We start from the raw sequence: 15,175 nt of genomic DNA on the forward strand, positions 1-15,175 counted from the left end.
CAGTGGAGACAAATAGAAAATAATAGGATACGCCTAGTTATCGTGACCCCCCCCAGTATGGGCGGGTGAGCACATTGTAAGAAAGTGTTTGTGCTCAAATAGTATTTCCTTCTAAACTCCTCAACAGGTCAAATCTGCCCCTTCTCTTACCATTTGTCATATTTCAGTAACAGTTTGACACTGGTGCGTCTAGTTGTTGTCATTTTGCACCTGTTTGCGCTGGTGTTCATCCCTTTCTGTCTTTTAACTGAGCTCTATATAAGACTCTGGAAAAACATCAAGTCAGTCCAATCTTTGCGCTCAGACCCCGCTGCCACGCCCCTGCATGCTCTTCACACCTGCTATCAATGTTATCAATGAATTTCCGTTGAACCCTCGTTGAGCGTGCACGATCGGGAGACTGTCAGCGGTTTGTGTCTGCTAGGACAGAAGAGGGCGACAGTCCTGCTATAGCGTAAAGCCACGTGAGGAGGGGGGAGGAGAGGGAGGAGGAGAGGGAGGAGGAGGGGGAGGAAGGGACGGACTGGACAGCCTCTGCTTCAGGCGTGTGTGTGATCTGCGCCTCTGTCAAATCAATAGGACCGGCAGAGTGAGAGGGGAGTGGAGGGACAACAGCAGAGAAACGGTGAGACTTTACCTGGGTTTGAATCCATCTCTATTTCTATCATATTCCCTTTTTAAACGATTCATCTATAGGCCTACCCCTGTATTTCATACCCATGTTTACATTGATGATGCATTTCAAACTAACCACAGAATGAGTCCACGACCTTTGAATCGCAGGCTGTTTGATTCCACTAGTGATCCTAGCTTATTTTTCCTCTGAGGTTTTATTCAGTCAGTTGTTTAGATGTTACAGTGAAATGTGAGCAGGTTCTTCTTCCTCTGACAGGACCCAGACATGGATGTGAAGGAAGACATGGAAATGCTGTCCACGGGCAAACAGGAGCAAAATGGGGATTTAAGGTAAACACACTCTTAAGTGCTCTCTTTCACCAACCAAGTTCAGTTGGTTTGAAGGGTGATGATTTTAAAACATTATCATTAAGCAACTAAGTACTGAAGTGCAGTTTTGAGGTACTTGTATTTTTTTTCTGCTACTTTCTGTTTTACTACATTTCATAAAGAAGTATTTTTTGCTCCACTACATTTATTTGATAACTGGTTTTCAAATGTCTTTTATTGTGAAGCACCATTGTGTTTGTCACATGTAACAGGTGTGATACAATTGATGCTGCTTGGTCTTCTGATCCATAATTCAGCTCTCCGTCTCTTCCAAATACACCAGTAATGGTTGCCAGATTTGTTCACATTCTTTAAACTTGCCCATGAGGACGTATCTGAGCCTGTCCGAATGCAAAGTATCTGTTAGTATCTGAGTACCTTTTAAGAAAAGACCAAAACTACTTGATTCCAGTACTGACTACTTTTGGTACTTTAAGTATATTTGGATTTTAATACATCTCTATTTTTATTTAAGTAAAATATCTGAGTACCTCTTTCACGTGTATCAGTAATTCTCTTGCGAAAAAATTTAGCATTTCGACTTTATATTTGACATCATGCTTTTCGCATATGACTCCTCTAGTGAGAGCAAGAAGAATGGCAAAAAGTCAAGGAAGAAGGAGAAAGAACAAGAAGAGAAGCTCCCCATGGTCGGCCCCATTGCTGTGGTAAGCTCAGTCATCACACTGTGATCTCTTTCTGTCAGAAGCAGGTGTGTGTGTCATTAAATTATTTCCACTGTTTTTCCATTGCTGTATAGTGCACCTGAAATGTTGTGTGTGTGTGTGTGTGTGTGTGTGTGTGCGTGTGTGTGTGTGTGTGTGTGCGTGTGTGTGTGTGTACACAGAACAGAAAACAGGAGGTGTGTTTGAGATTAGCCTGAGGTTAACGAGTTAAGACTGATGTTAGTTGTTATGTAAGACTGTAACTGGGATGATTTTACAAGTATAACAGCAAGGTGTGTGTGTATGTGTGTGTGTGTGTGTGTGTGTGTTTGTGTGTGTGTGTCGTGGTTTGTGTGAGTGTATGTGAAGTAAGAGGGGAAGCGGGGAGAGAGGATGGGAGTGCAGCACATCCTCCTGTTGTTTGTGTGGACTCCACCAGCCCCCTGCTGTGACTATATAATAGCTTCTTAGAGTTTAAAGTTTGTTCCCGTTCTGATTTCATCATTCAAAATTCTTACTCCCAGCAAATTATCAGGTGCATCCACCAGATACAGATGCTGATTTCTGCTGCTCTCTCTTTCCACACTCTCTTTTATGTGAATGCAGTTCAGGTTTGCCAACAGCTGGGACCTGGTGATGATCTTTATTGGGACAGTCATGGCCATGATCAACGGGGTAGTGCTTCCTCTCATGTGCATTGTGTTTGGTGACATGACAGACAGCTTTGTGAAGGACTCCATAATGTCCCACATGAACACCAGCAACCCCAGTGAGTTTTCAGTTACAGACACGGGCACACGTTAATTAGGACGACTGAAATAAATAATTAAGGAGCAACATAATGCCTTTTAACAATGTATTTTGTTTCCTTGTGTCGTCAGATTTCACCCGCCCAATGGTAAACAGCACCCTACAAGAGGACATGAATACGTAAGGCTTTATATGATCAGCATAAACAGAGCAAAATGTTAGATATAAGTCTGTTTTAATGTTTAATGATTTCCAAGTAATTTCTCTGTGCTCCAATCATCTATTGCCTTTAACCACCTTATTAGACACATTAGAGACTACAGTTTTCTTCAGGTCGAAGCAGATCAAGTTTTAAAGTCACGTGTGTCACAATCTTTCTCCTCTCCCAGCTTTGCCATCTATTATTCCATCATGGGGGCCGTGGTGCTTGTGGCAGCATACCTGCAGGTGTCCTTCTGGACCCTGGCAGCCGGGCGGCAGGTCAAACGCATCCGCAAGTTGTTTTTCCACCGTATCATGCAGCAGGACATCGGCTGGTTCGATGTCAACGAGACGGGAGAGCTCAACACACGTCTCACAGAGTGGGTAACAGCGGAACCGCACACGCTCTCGTTCCATTTCGAAACTCATAAATGTTGAAGTACTTTGAGGATCTTTGGGGGATGATGAATGTTTATATTTGCATGTGTAGTGATGTGTATAAGATCCAAGAGGGTATTGGCGACAAGGCGGGGATGCTGGTCCAGGCCTACACCACCTTCATCGCATCTTTCGTCATCGGCTTCATCAAAGGCTGGAAGCTCACCCTCGTCATCCTGGCTGTCAGTCCTGCGCTGGGCATTTCAGCTGCACTTTTCAGTAAAGTAAGCTCATGTTGTCTCTGTCCATCTTTCTTGCCCCTCTCTTGCTATCCATATGTTTTGATGTTGGTCACAAGGACACAGGCCTCTGCAGGTGCTCTTGATATAACATCATGTCCTTCTCATCTTAATAGGTGCTGACCTCCTTCACTAGTAAAGAGCAGACTGCATACGCCAAAGCTGGAGCTGTAGCAGAAGAGGTGCTCTCTGCCATCAGGACAGTGTTTGCCTTCAGTGGTCAGGACAGAGAGATCAAGAGGTGTGTACACTGTGTCATATAGCATAATGTGTGTGGGTGTATTTGCACCTGGACCTACACTGCAGCTGTCTACAGTTATCACATGAAAACAGGTTCAGATTCCCTCAAAAGGTGAGAAAAATATTCAGTTTTTCAGCCATAGTCTCTCATAAATCTGTGGTTATTATAATAATAATAATAATAATAATAATAATAATAATTATTATTATTATTATTATTATTATTATTATTATTATTATTATTATTATTATTATATTATATTATTATTAATTATTATACTATATTATTATTTATTTATTTGTACATCATGTGGATGGAATACAATGTGCTTCACAGAAGGTTATATGCAAAAAGTGCAGACATTAAAAACAAAAAAAGCAGAAATTAGATTAAACAAAGATTTGTGGATCAATAGAACAAATAACAATTGGATGGGGTAAAATATAGTATCTGTAGTTTCTAGATTTGTCAGCTACCTGATAGCTACATCAAATTGCTGGGTTATCCAAATCCAAAGTGTTGCCCTAAAATTATAAATAGATGTTGATAATGTAAAACTCTTAAGCAGTATAGTGATAATGAATGTGCTTATTTTCTACTCAACTAAGAAAAAGATCTGTGCAGGGAAAGTAAATATTGTTATCTGAAGTGATTATAGGCCCATGAAAAAGCACCAACAAAGACTGCAACTGAATAAAACCCATAAAAAAAATTGAATTAGTGTTTTCTACAGATGTGCACGCAACATTTGTTGTTGCCAAAGGGTCTGTTGTCATGGTAATCAGATTTCATTTGTACAATATATTTAATCCTAACTTTGCTTTTGTGTGTGTGTGTGTGTGTGTGTGTGTGTGTGTTGTTTTTTGCACCACAGATATCACAAAAACTTGGAGGATGCTAAGAGAATGGGAATAAAGAAGGCCCTCTCTGCTAACATTGCCATGGGCTTCACCTTCTTGATGATCTACCTGTCCTATGCTCTGGCCTTCTGGTACGGCAGTACACTTGTCCTGAGTAAGGAGTACACCATTGGGACTGTGCTCACTGTGAGTAACCCCCCCCCCCCCCCCCCCCCAAAATAAAAGGGACTGAAAAAGAAGTTTGGTGCAGCTAACACTGATGTATGTGTGTGTGTGTGTGTGTGTGTGTGTGTGTGTGTGTGTGTGTGTGTGTGTGTGTGTCTTCAGGTGTTCTTCGTTGTGCTTATCGGAGCGTTCACGGTGGGACAGACCTCTCCCAACATCCAGACTTTTGCCAGTGCCCGGGGAGCTGCACATAAAGTGTACAGCATTATTGATCATGTAAGAAATGCAATGCTTTCTAAACAAATCACGTACATGTCAGCAGGAAATACCACAGATTTTTTTCTTAAATCTCTGCTGCTGGACTGTTGTCAGTTTGTATTATTGAACATGCACCGCTGTACTCTGGCACTCTGGGAAGTCGCTTTGATGCAGCCGACAACCTGGACTCAGTAATGAGATGTTGGATTTTACTCTAATTGGAGCCCCCGCTGCGTGAATGAAGACTGCAGGTCATTTGGTTGATATTGCACAGCTGTGGCTCTCCCCTTCCCAAAATTACTGCGAATCTACTTCCACTGACTGAATTCGACTCATTTACTGAGAATTAATCCAAACTTGAGCTATGTGATCATTAATAATGTGAGATTAAAATAGATATGTTTTGAAAATATTGCGCCACTGTCACACACTGTACTATACAGATTCTTCCTTTTCAAGGAACTAACATCTGTGTCATTTTAAGTGGTCTACAGAAACATGTAGCATAACCAGTTTGGCCTCTAGCTATTCTGGGACAGGCCTGTGTTTAGTTTATAGTGCTCCTGTTAGTACTTCACTAGGACAACATGCTCAATTCAGTTATACTCAAATTATAAACACAGGACAGGATGCTACTAATGACTGACTAACGCAGCTGTTTACACATGAACACAAATTACCATTCACACAGCCTTGAGCAAAACTGAAATAAGCATGAAATCTCTTCTCACGGCTCTCTTTAGTTGCTCCTCGCTCCAAGCTCAAAACCGCAGAAGACCTTCGAGGTCATGATTCCTTTTCCTGGTGGACTTAAGATCTTTGGACACCGTGGACACCTCGCTTTACATTATTGTTTTTAACTTATTTATTGTGTCGCTATTTTATGTCTTGCTTTTGTCTTTGATTGTGAATCACTTTGTGATGTGAAACCTCACTGTCCAGTCTGAAATACTGGAGGGTGAGGCCTCCAAGAGAGACATAAAACAGTCTCACATTCTGCGTCAACACAGAGCTCAACCTTTTGTCGGCAGCAAAACAGGAGAGGGAATAACGAACATGTGTGTTTGTGTGTGTGTTAGCACACCAAGAGAAGCAGTGAAAACACAAAGAGCTGTGGAAATAAACATAGGCCTTGTTAAATACACTCACCCTAACCTGGAGGGGCTAACAGCCTTCCTCTCATTGTCTATTTGAGGTTATGATAAGAATCAGGTCCTTTATCCCACTGTGGCCACACTACAGGCCGGGACGGAGCCGAGTTTTAGAAGTAAGTGAAACATGGTTGACTCTTGTCTCAACAGAAACCGAGCATCGACAGCTATTCGGAGGCCGGCTTCAAGCCTGACTTCATCAGAGGAAACATAGAGTTCAAGAACATTCACTTCAACTACCCCTCGAGATCAGATGTCAAAGTAAGTGCCCCACAGACACCTACAGACATTATATAACATCAGACTGTATGAAAAAACAACCTAATCATGTGTCAGCTGTCATAACTGATATTGTCATCATTTGTAGATATTAAATGACATGTCTCTGAGCGTGAGGAGCGGACAGACCATTGCCTTAGTGGGCAGCAGCGGCTGTGGGAAAAGCACAACGATCCAGCTGCTGCAGAGGTTCTACGATCCTCAGGAAGGATCTGTAAGTGACACTTCTGAAGCACTTCATCCCTAATTAACCGAAAAGATTACTCCACTTGTTTAGCATTACACTCCAATAACACTGATGGACAGTAGCAGTAGCAGCTAATGTCATCTCATAGTCACTGACCTTAAGCCTTTTAGTTATTTTATAGGAGCAGATATTGATATAAAGTAAAGGGTCAAGGGGGTGTTGTGTCTGTTTCAGCCCATTTACTGTAGGTCAGTGCTGCATAGTTCTCCAAACGCACCATAGTTTTTTCTTGCTTTCCCGGCAGCCATTGGTATCAATTCATTTTACAACAGTATGAAAATCAGTGTGAATATCATGTCAATGTAAAGAACACACATAAATTGTGGTAAATGGAACATGGGACAATAGTGGTATGATGCCTTACAGTAAATGGACAGAATGAACCTCAAGAAAGTGAATAAGGATATTTCCCAAAAAGTGAAACTATTCCTTTAACAGGAAGAGAAGCGATATTGTTTCAAACATGCGTGGCTGTGTGTAGACTGAAATTAACCGCTGCCTCTGTTTGGCTCTCTCATTGTAGGTGTGTATTGATGGTCATGACATCCGTTCTCTTAACGTCCGCTACCTGAGGGATATGATTGGAGTGGTGAGTCAGGAGCCCATTCTCTTTGCCACCACAATCGCTGAGAACATCAGATATGGCCGACCCGACGTGACGCAGCAGGAGATCGAACAGGCAGCCAGGGAGGCTAACGCTTATGACTTCATTATGACCCTTCCAGATGTACGAATGTATTTATGGTTCCCTATTGTTAATACTTATCGAGAACTCCGTTCACCACTTGCTAACACTGAGCCTCTTATCGTTGAGCAGAAGTTTGAGACGGAGGTTGGAGACAGAGGGACTCAGATGAGTGGGGGGCAGAAGCAGAGGATTGCGATTGCTCGAGCTCTAGTCCGCAACCCCAAAATCCTCCTGCTGGACGAAGCCACATCTGCGCTTGACGCTGAGAGCGAGACCATTGTGCAAGCTGCACTCGACAAGGTACAGACACACACAGTGAGATGCTCTGCCTCATTCACAAACTGTTTTTGGGGTTTCTTTGCACTTTGACTTTGATGCAGACATTGGGCTGAACTACTAAGTACTGCCAATACACTAATATTAAAACATACCAATATCTCTGTGTGCAGGTCCGACTGGGCCGTACCACCATAGTCGTGGCTCACCGCCTCTCGACCATCAGAAACGCTGACCTCATCGCTGGTTTCCAGAAAGGTGAAGTTGTAGAACTGGGGACTCACGGCCAGCTGATGGAAAAAAAGGGAGTCTACCACACACTGGTCACCATGCAGGTAACATACACACACACAACATTTGACACATAATTAGGCTGGACTGGAATTCAATGGGGAACTTTGCAAATTCACAATGGTCTGTGATTGATGGTGTTTGTGTGCGTCTCTCTCCCAACCGCAGACCTTTGAGAAAGTCGAGGAGGGGGAGGAGGCAGAGTACGAGCCTTCTGCAGACGAGAAGAGCCCATTAGTCAAGTCCTTCTCTCAGTCCTCTCTGTACAGGAGGAAGTCCACGAGAGGCTCCTCCATGACTGCCTCAGAGGGAGAGAAAGAGGAGAAAGAAAAGGTCAAGTATGGCGAGGACAAAATAGAAGAGGTGAGCTGCAGTGCAACATCTCAGCAGAACAAACGGACTTTGTGATATATCAGAGATGTGACTCAGCTCTTTCTCTCTTTTTCTGCAGGAGGAAAATGTGCCCCCCGTGTCGTTCCTTAAAGTGATGCGTCTCAACATTCCCGAGTGGCCATACATTGTGGTAGGGACCATCTGTGCCGTCATCAACGGAGCAATGCAGCCATTGTTCGCCGTCATCTTCTCCAAGATCATCACTGTAGGTTACTTAAATTTAAGTTAGTTACAACATTTTATCAGTTTTGTAGAACGCTACAATTTCTGTGGGGTTTTTTTTTCCCTCTCAGGTGTTTGTGGAGCCAGATCAAGAGGTGGTCAGGCAAAAATCCACATTCTTTTCCCTCATGTTTGTTGCTATTGGAGCTGTATCTTTTGTCACCATGTTTCTACAGGTATGAACATATATACGCACAGACGCATGCATGTTGACTTACAGTAATTTCCCAGTTGTGTTCTTTAGCCTCAAAGGAATAGTTTGACATTTTGGAAAACAAGCTTATTGGCTTTCCTACCAAGAGTTTGAAGAGAAGATTGATAACACTCTCATGTTTGTATGATACAACCAGGCTAGCTGTTTCCCTTTGTTTCCACTCTTTGTGCTAAGCTAAGCTAACTGGCTTCTGGGTGTTGCTAATTATTTACTGGACATACATGAAAGCGGTATCAATCTTCTCATCTAATTGCCACCTACAAAGCAAAGGAGCACAATTTCCAAAATATTGAACTGTTTCTTTAACCCTATACCAGCATGTGCTGGTGATGTGACAGTTGGTTACAGACATTCATGTCAATGTCCAGGTGTGCTAATGTCTTCTGTCTGTAAATGGTTTTTTACAGGGTTTTTGTTTTGGTAAATCTGGAGAGATTCTGACCCTGAAACTGAGACTGGGGGCTTTTAAGTCCATGATGAAACAGGTGCGTGCAACAACTTGAAATGAAATAACCCAGAGGTTGTTTCCTCTGTTGGTAATGGAAAATATGGTTGTGATGCAATATGATGTAATCTTTGTAGGACCTCGGCTGGTATGATGATCCCAAAAACAGTGTTGGAGCGCTCACTACGAGACTGGCCACAGACGCTGCCCAAGTACAAGGGGTAAGTCTCAGTGGCGGTTGCAAACAACAAACAAAGCTATTTACCAAAGGCTGCCACCACGAATGGTCTAGTGCAATCAGTGATCTTATCGTGTGCTTTGTTCCACATCTTTCTCATCCCTTCAGGCTACAGGAGTACGTATGGCCACACTGGCCCAGAACTTTTCCAACATGGGCACCAGTGTGATCATCTCCTTTGTGTACGGCTGGGAGCTGACCCTGCTCATCCTGGCCGTGGTGCCTGTCATGGCAGTGGCTGGAGCTGTGGAGATGAAGCTGCTCACCGGGCATGCTGCTGAAGACAAGAAGGAGCTGGAGAAGGCTGGAAAGGTGAGGAAAGGTGCCAGAGTAACACTCACATGCAGTTTTCTTTTGTTGCTGTTTGTTGAAACACTGTGGTGTGTTTCTGTAGATTGCTACAGAGGCCATTGAAAATATCCGTACTGTCGCCTCCCTCAGCAGAGAGCCCAAGTTCGAGTCTTTGTACCAGGAAAACCTCAGCGTGCCATATAAGTACGAGGAGTGACATTATTTTAACCATACAGATCCACCATCTCCATACCAGATACATATATGAAATTACACTATATTAAATTATATATGCATTTTAATCACATTTAATTAATTTAAGGAGTGGTCTCCAACCTTTTTCTCACTCTCTGTACAGGAACTCCCAGAAAAAGGCCCATGTGTACGGTATTACCTTCTCCTTCTCTCAGGCCATGATCTACTTTGCTTATGCAGGCTGTTTCCGATTCGGTGCTTGGCTCATAAAGGAAGGAAGGATGGATGTTCAGGGGGTATTCCTGTGAGTAAATGCTGTCTCGTCACTTAATCATGACATTAACAAGCCACAACAAGTTTTAGTTTATGATAGAGAATATGTCCAACAATAGTTTGTGTGTACTGATGAGGTTACAGTAGGCAGCATAAGACAAAAAGAGGCTGTTTATTTGGTTTTTAATCATTACCATGACCTGAAGCATGCGAGAAGTCGCTTAGAAGCCAGAGTACATGGTCACACAAGCGATCTGTGCCTTAGGTGATCCTCAGACACACACACACGTTTTAGTATGGTAATGTAATTCATTGCCATTGTTGGGAGGAGTCATGACTTCACTTATGTTCCACTTGTCTCACAAACAGGTATTCCAAAGTTCATCGGACATTGAGCCTCTGGCAGAGCATAAAAGTATAAAACACAGTAATATTAACTCCTCAGCCCCTGCAGCATTTCATACAAAGACTGTTATATTGTTAACCTTCAGATGTCACAGTCATAAAAAGAGGAAATGTACTCGGCATGTGAATGTTTCACTCAATATCAGAATTATATTGCACATATATATATATATATATATATATATATATATATATATATATATATATATATATATATATATATATATATAACAAGCAGATATAGAATACAGTATATGGTATGGTCATCAGTGTGAAAACAAGACTGAATATGATGGGAACCACCATTTAACAGGTTAAGTGAAAGCTTTGTCTCACTGGTGGCACCAGAAATGGACCAACAGAGCAGCATTGCAGCCATTCTGCTGGCATGTTTAAAAAATGTTTTAACTTGGAGGCTGGTTAAGGGTAAATGAATGGGAAACATTGGGAATGTTGAGTGGTTAAAATTTTAAAAGCAAATTGTCTTCTTCCATCCAACATTTGATTTATCTCTTTTCACTATTTCATCTGCGCAGTTTGGCTTCATTAAATAAGAGAACAAAAGAAGAAACGCAGCTGATATGATGAAAGTTTGATAGTGTATGAAATATTCCATGAGTCAGATTTGACACATGACAATATAATGATGTCCTGTGCATCTTTGATTTGTGAACTGAACAAACACCCCTTCATCTATTGTAATTAAAGGTGTAAACACGTCAGCTAGTTCATCATCTCACTTGGGCAAACTGAACTGACAAAGCTGACTTGGATAATTAAAGAGTGATGGTGGTCCGACAAACATACCAACATCTACAAACACATTGTGCACACAAAAGGTTAAGATGTCATTGCCTCATGTTAGCTTAGCCTTACGCAATCCCATTTAACACTCCACTGCCTCTTAAATATGAAAGGTAAAACTGGTGCTTATGTTATTTATCTTCTGACTTCCTTTCTCAGTGTGATTTCGGCTGTTCTGTACGGTGCCATGGCTGTCGGAGAGGCCAACTCCTTCGCTCCAAACTACGCCAAGGCCAAACTGTCAGCCTCCCACCTCATGATGCTGATGAACAGAGAGCCTGCCATTGATAATCTTTCACAGCAGGGAGACGCACCAGTACGTAACACAAAGCTCCACACGCCAAACTCAACAGTTCCAGTGCAGCTCTTTACACACATTCTAACATATCACTCTTCTGCCTCATCTCCTAAATCTCCAGGACAAATTTGATGGTAACGTGCAGTTTGAGCATGTTAAGTTCAACTACCCTTCGCGATCTGACCAGCCCATACTCCAAGGGCTGAATCTGAAGGTGGGGAAGGGAGAGACGCTGGCCTTGGTGGGGAGCAGCGGCTGTGGAAAAAGCACCATTATCCAGCTGCTGGAGAGGTTCTACGACCCCAGAGAAGGGAGAGTGGTAAGATAACAAATACACGCCCACACCTCTTCACCTACTGTCACTTAGTTAATGGTTAGCTGGCCAGAGTGTTTATGGCTGCTTTACAGCACTGTACAGATGAGACAGGAACCTAGAGACATTATGAGGCCTGTGTAGCGTGTGTTTTTTATCTAGATCACACTATAAGTTCATTTTATCGGGATGTTATTACTGCTGTTGCTGATCGTTCCGTGAGAGTGAAATGAATGTTGTTATCTCCTGGCCTCACATCTGATGTAATGGAATGCTTTTCAAATTATCAGTATTTTTAAATCATCAGTGGGTCACAAGATGACTTGTATGTGAAAGGGGTTGCTTGTAGTGACAAACTCGCAGATAATTGTCATTACAGTTTCCTTCAGCTCTACAGAGCATTTTAGCGTATTTCAACTCATGTTTTGGTTTTTCGGTTTACTCTCAATACCCTAATTAACCTGAGGCCAGAGGTACCTATTTTCAGCAACAACAAAAAAAGCTGTAAAAACCTCTCTGTACACTATATTCTCAGCACCAAACAGCAGACAGACAAAGTTAGTGGCTAGCTGGTGAACATGGTGGAGCATTTAGCAGATAAAGTGTCTGATATTGCCTGCACGACAAGATGGAGAGCAAAGCAGAGCCAATAATGCTAATGTTGCTAATGCTAATTGTGCCTTTAGTTCAGCTTGAAAGGTAAGAAAATGTCAAAACTAATCAGTAGAAAAGTAGTCAGTTAAAAAAAAAAAAAAAAAAAAAATCAATCCACATCACTTTTTCTGCAATCATTTCTGCAACCGTTTTCTCCTTCAGGTGCTGGACAACGTAAGTGTAAAACACCTGAATATACACTGGTTGAGATCCCAAATAGGCATCGTATCCCAGGAGCCCGTGCTGTTCGACTGCACTTTAGCTGAAAACATCGCCTATGGAGACAACAGCCGCAGCGTAACCATGGAGGAGATAAGGGCAGCTGCTAAAGCGGCCAACATTCACAACTTCATAGAAGACCTGCCACAGGTATAACCACTGAGCTTTACTGATGTTTCAGCAATGCTCTATTCTCAGTGATGACAAAGCTAAAAATAGACAGGCATTGTTTTTTTTTTCCACTTTTCTTTTTCATATCAGTTATATTAACACCACAAGGCCACGCAAGTCTCACAGATAAACTGTGATATGGTGTCTGACAACGTGCCAGTGATTACACAACAGCAACAAAGAGCTTCTGACTATCCAGAGTTAAAGAATCATTCACCCAATTAAAAAACAACACAGGTTTAGTTGTATTTGGCTAGGTTTAGAGATATGTCTCTAAGATGTCTCCACAATGGGGGTAGTGGTGCTCACAGCATTAAAAGATGACATTTCGGCAGAGATTCAAAAGAGATCTGTCTTTTCAGAAGAAGTGTTTGAGAATACAGTTTACATATAGACCTTTGGTAAAACTCTGTGATCCTTAATACTTTCCTAGGAAGTTTCCTGGAATTAAATTTGTAATTTGGTACTAATTATGGGTAAAATACTGTAGATGCAGTTTTCAAATTGGCCTGTGTCTCTAGTTTCATTATTTTCCCATTACTTTCCAGGAAACTTCCTGGAAAATTAGCAAACTGCTCATAGTGAGTTGTGTGGATTATAGGATCCTTCTGTCAATATTTTGGTAATCTACAGTAACACCATTACATGGTCTGTCTCTATCTCTCTCTCTGTTTGCGTGAGCAGAAGTACAACACTCAGGCAGGTGACAAGGGAACACAGCTGTCAGGTGGACAGAAGCAGCGCATAGCCATAGCCCGAGCCATCCTGCGCAACCCCAAACTGTTGCTGCTGGACGAAGCCACCTCAGCACTTGACACTGAAAGCGAGAAGGTGAGTGACTCCTTCCCAGAAATGATACTGGCAAGAGTGATCAAGAGGAGGGGATTAACAAAAACAAAAATGCATTAGTTTGCTGAAATTTCCCCTGATGAAAATTGTATTGAATCACTTGTTTAAGCAGTAAATCAAATCAATTAGAGAAAGTTGATCTTAAAACTGAATATGCAACAAAAAGATGTGAGGTCACTGTTGTAATTCTGCTGTCTCTGCAGGTGGTGCAGGACGCGTTGGACCAAGCCAGGAAGGGCAGGACGTGTATCGTGGTGGCCCACCGTTTGTCCACCATCCAAAACGCAGACCGTATCGCTGTGTTGCAGAAAGGAGTTGTGGTCGAACAGGGAACACATCAACAGTTGCTGGCCAAGAAGGGAGTCTACCACATGTTGGTGACCACACAGATGGGCCACGGGAGGGAATGAGAGGACAGGGAGAGGACACAGGGAGCAATACTACACCGATTATTTTTAGGCTTTATGTTTCCAAGGCTGGATTAAACACCTGTGCCTTTCATCATCAACTCCCTGCCTCACATTTGTACAGCTCTACAAATTCAGACTGAGCAGCTTCGGTGAGACAGTTGGGGAGTGGACTGACTGCATCTTGGCTTGTTTGGAGATGAAACCTTTCAGCCTTTCATCTTGTGGCTGTAGCTCTTTGGGTCATATAGTTTGGTCATGTTTAAACAACAAAACTTCTGTAGTGCTGCTCACTAGTTGTCACATTTAGCCGTACCACTTTCAGGGTCCTGGTATTGTTCATGGTGGCTAACTGTTTCTGACTTACTGGGACACTTGGATTTTAGTAGTAACACCTTTTCCTACTATGACAAGTCAAAATGTCTGCTGTGAAAAAGGCCAGCTGTATCATACCCAATCACGTTCATGCGTTCGTTATTCTTGTCCTCGTTAGAGAATATCCATTCATGTTTGTACATTATAAAGTTGGAACACATTCATGGCCAGTATTTTTTTCTCCAAGATGGAGCTACCTGATGCCAACAAACCTGACTTTTGGTGCCACCTACTGTTAAGTGCAAAATACTTATGATAAAATACGCAGTGATTAAAGCTAAGATTACACAGAATTATCATATTTCATGATATATATGTGCCTTTGACACAGGAATCATCATCACAAATAACTTGTGTTCTACAGGGAATGTATTTGGGAAAATTCTTTGTTGAATACTTTGATTGTTTAGTTTTCATAACATTTTCTACAGTGTGACTTAATAATGAAGCAGAAGTGCCTGAGCAGTTTTACCGAGGTAAATATTGTATACACAGAGGTGTGCAAATGTGAATTCTCATTCACACACTTTGGCTGCGATGACTAAGAGTCCTACTTTGTCTCTGTAAATGCACAACATTACTAACCTTTTTGGAGGACATGCTTATATATTAAAGTTTTATATGCAAATATTGAACAATTGCCTCATTATAACAT

General features: G+C 42.1%; 1 protein-coding gene across 1 annotated transcript; it reads left to right on the plus strand.

Moving 5' to 3' along the window:
• The first annotated feature begins 523 nt into the window (after positions 1-523).
• abcb4 (ATP-binding cassette, sub-family B (MDR/TAP), member 4) lies at positions 524-15,158 on the plus strand. Its single transcript, XM_056380657.1, has 28 exons — positions 524-625; positions 893-966; positions 1,589-1,673; positions 2,277-2,439; positions 2,552-2,600; positions 2,810-3,001; positions 3,112-3,283; positions 3,415-3,539; positions 4,414-4,585; positions 4,727-4,840; positions 6,124-6,234; positions 6,341-6,466; positions 7,023-7,226; positions 7,317-7,487; positions 7,637-7,798; positions 7,923-8,117; positions 8,206-8,352; positions 8,441-8,545; positions 8,991-9,068; positions 9,166-9,249; positions 9,375-9,578; positions 9,661-9,761; positions 9,916-10,056; positions 11,394-11,550; positions 11,654-11,851; positions 12,662-12,868; positions 13,574-13,720; positions 13,942-15,158. The coding sequence occupies exons 2-28, from the start codon at positions 902-904 to the stop codon at positions 14,146-14,148; spliced, it is 3,882 nt and encodes a 1,293-aa protein (XP_056236632.1). The 5' UTR covers positions 524-625; positions 893-901; the 3' UTR covers positions 14,149-15,158.
• Positions 15,159-15,175: the final 17 nt, after the last annotated feature.

Source organism: Seriola aureovittata, chromosome 7 (assembly GCF_021018895.1).
Source record: "Seriola aureovittata isolate HTS-2021-v1 ecotype China chromosome 7, ASM2101889v1, whole genome shotgun sequence".
Classification (NCBI taxonomy): domain Eukaryota; kingdom Metazoa; phylum Chordata; class Actinopteri; order Carangiformes; family Carangidae; genus Seriola; species Seriola aureovittata.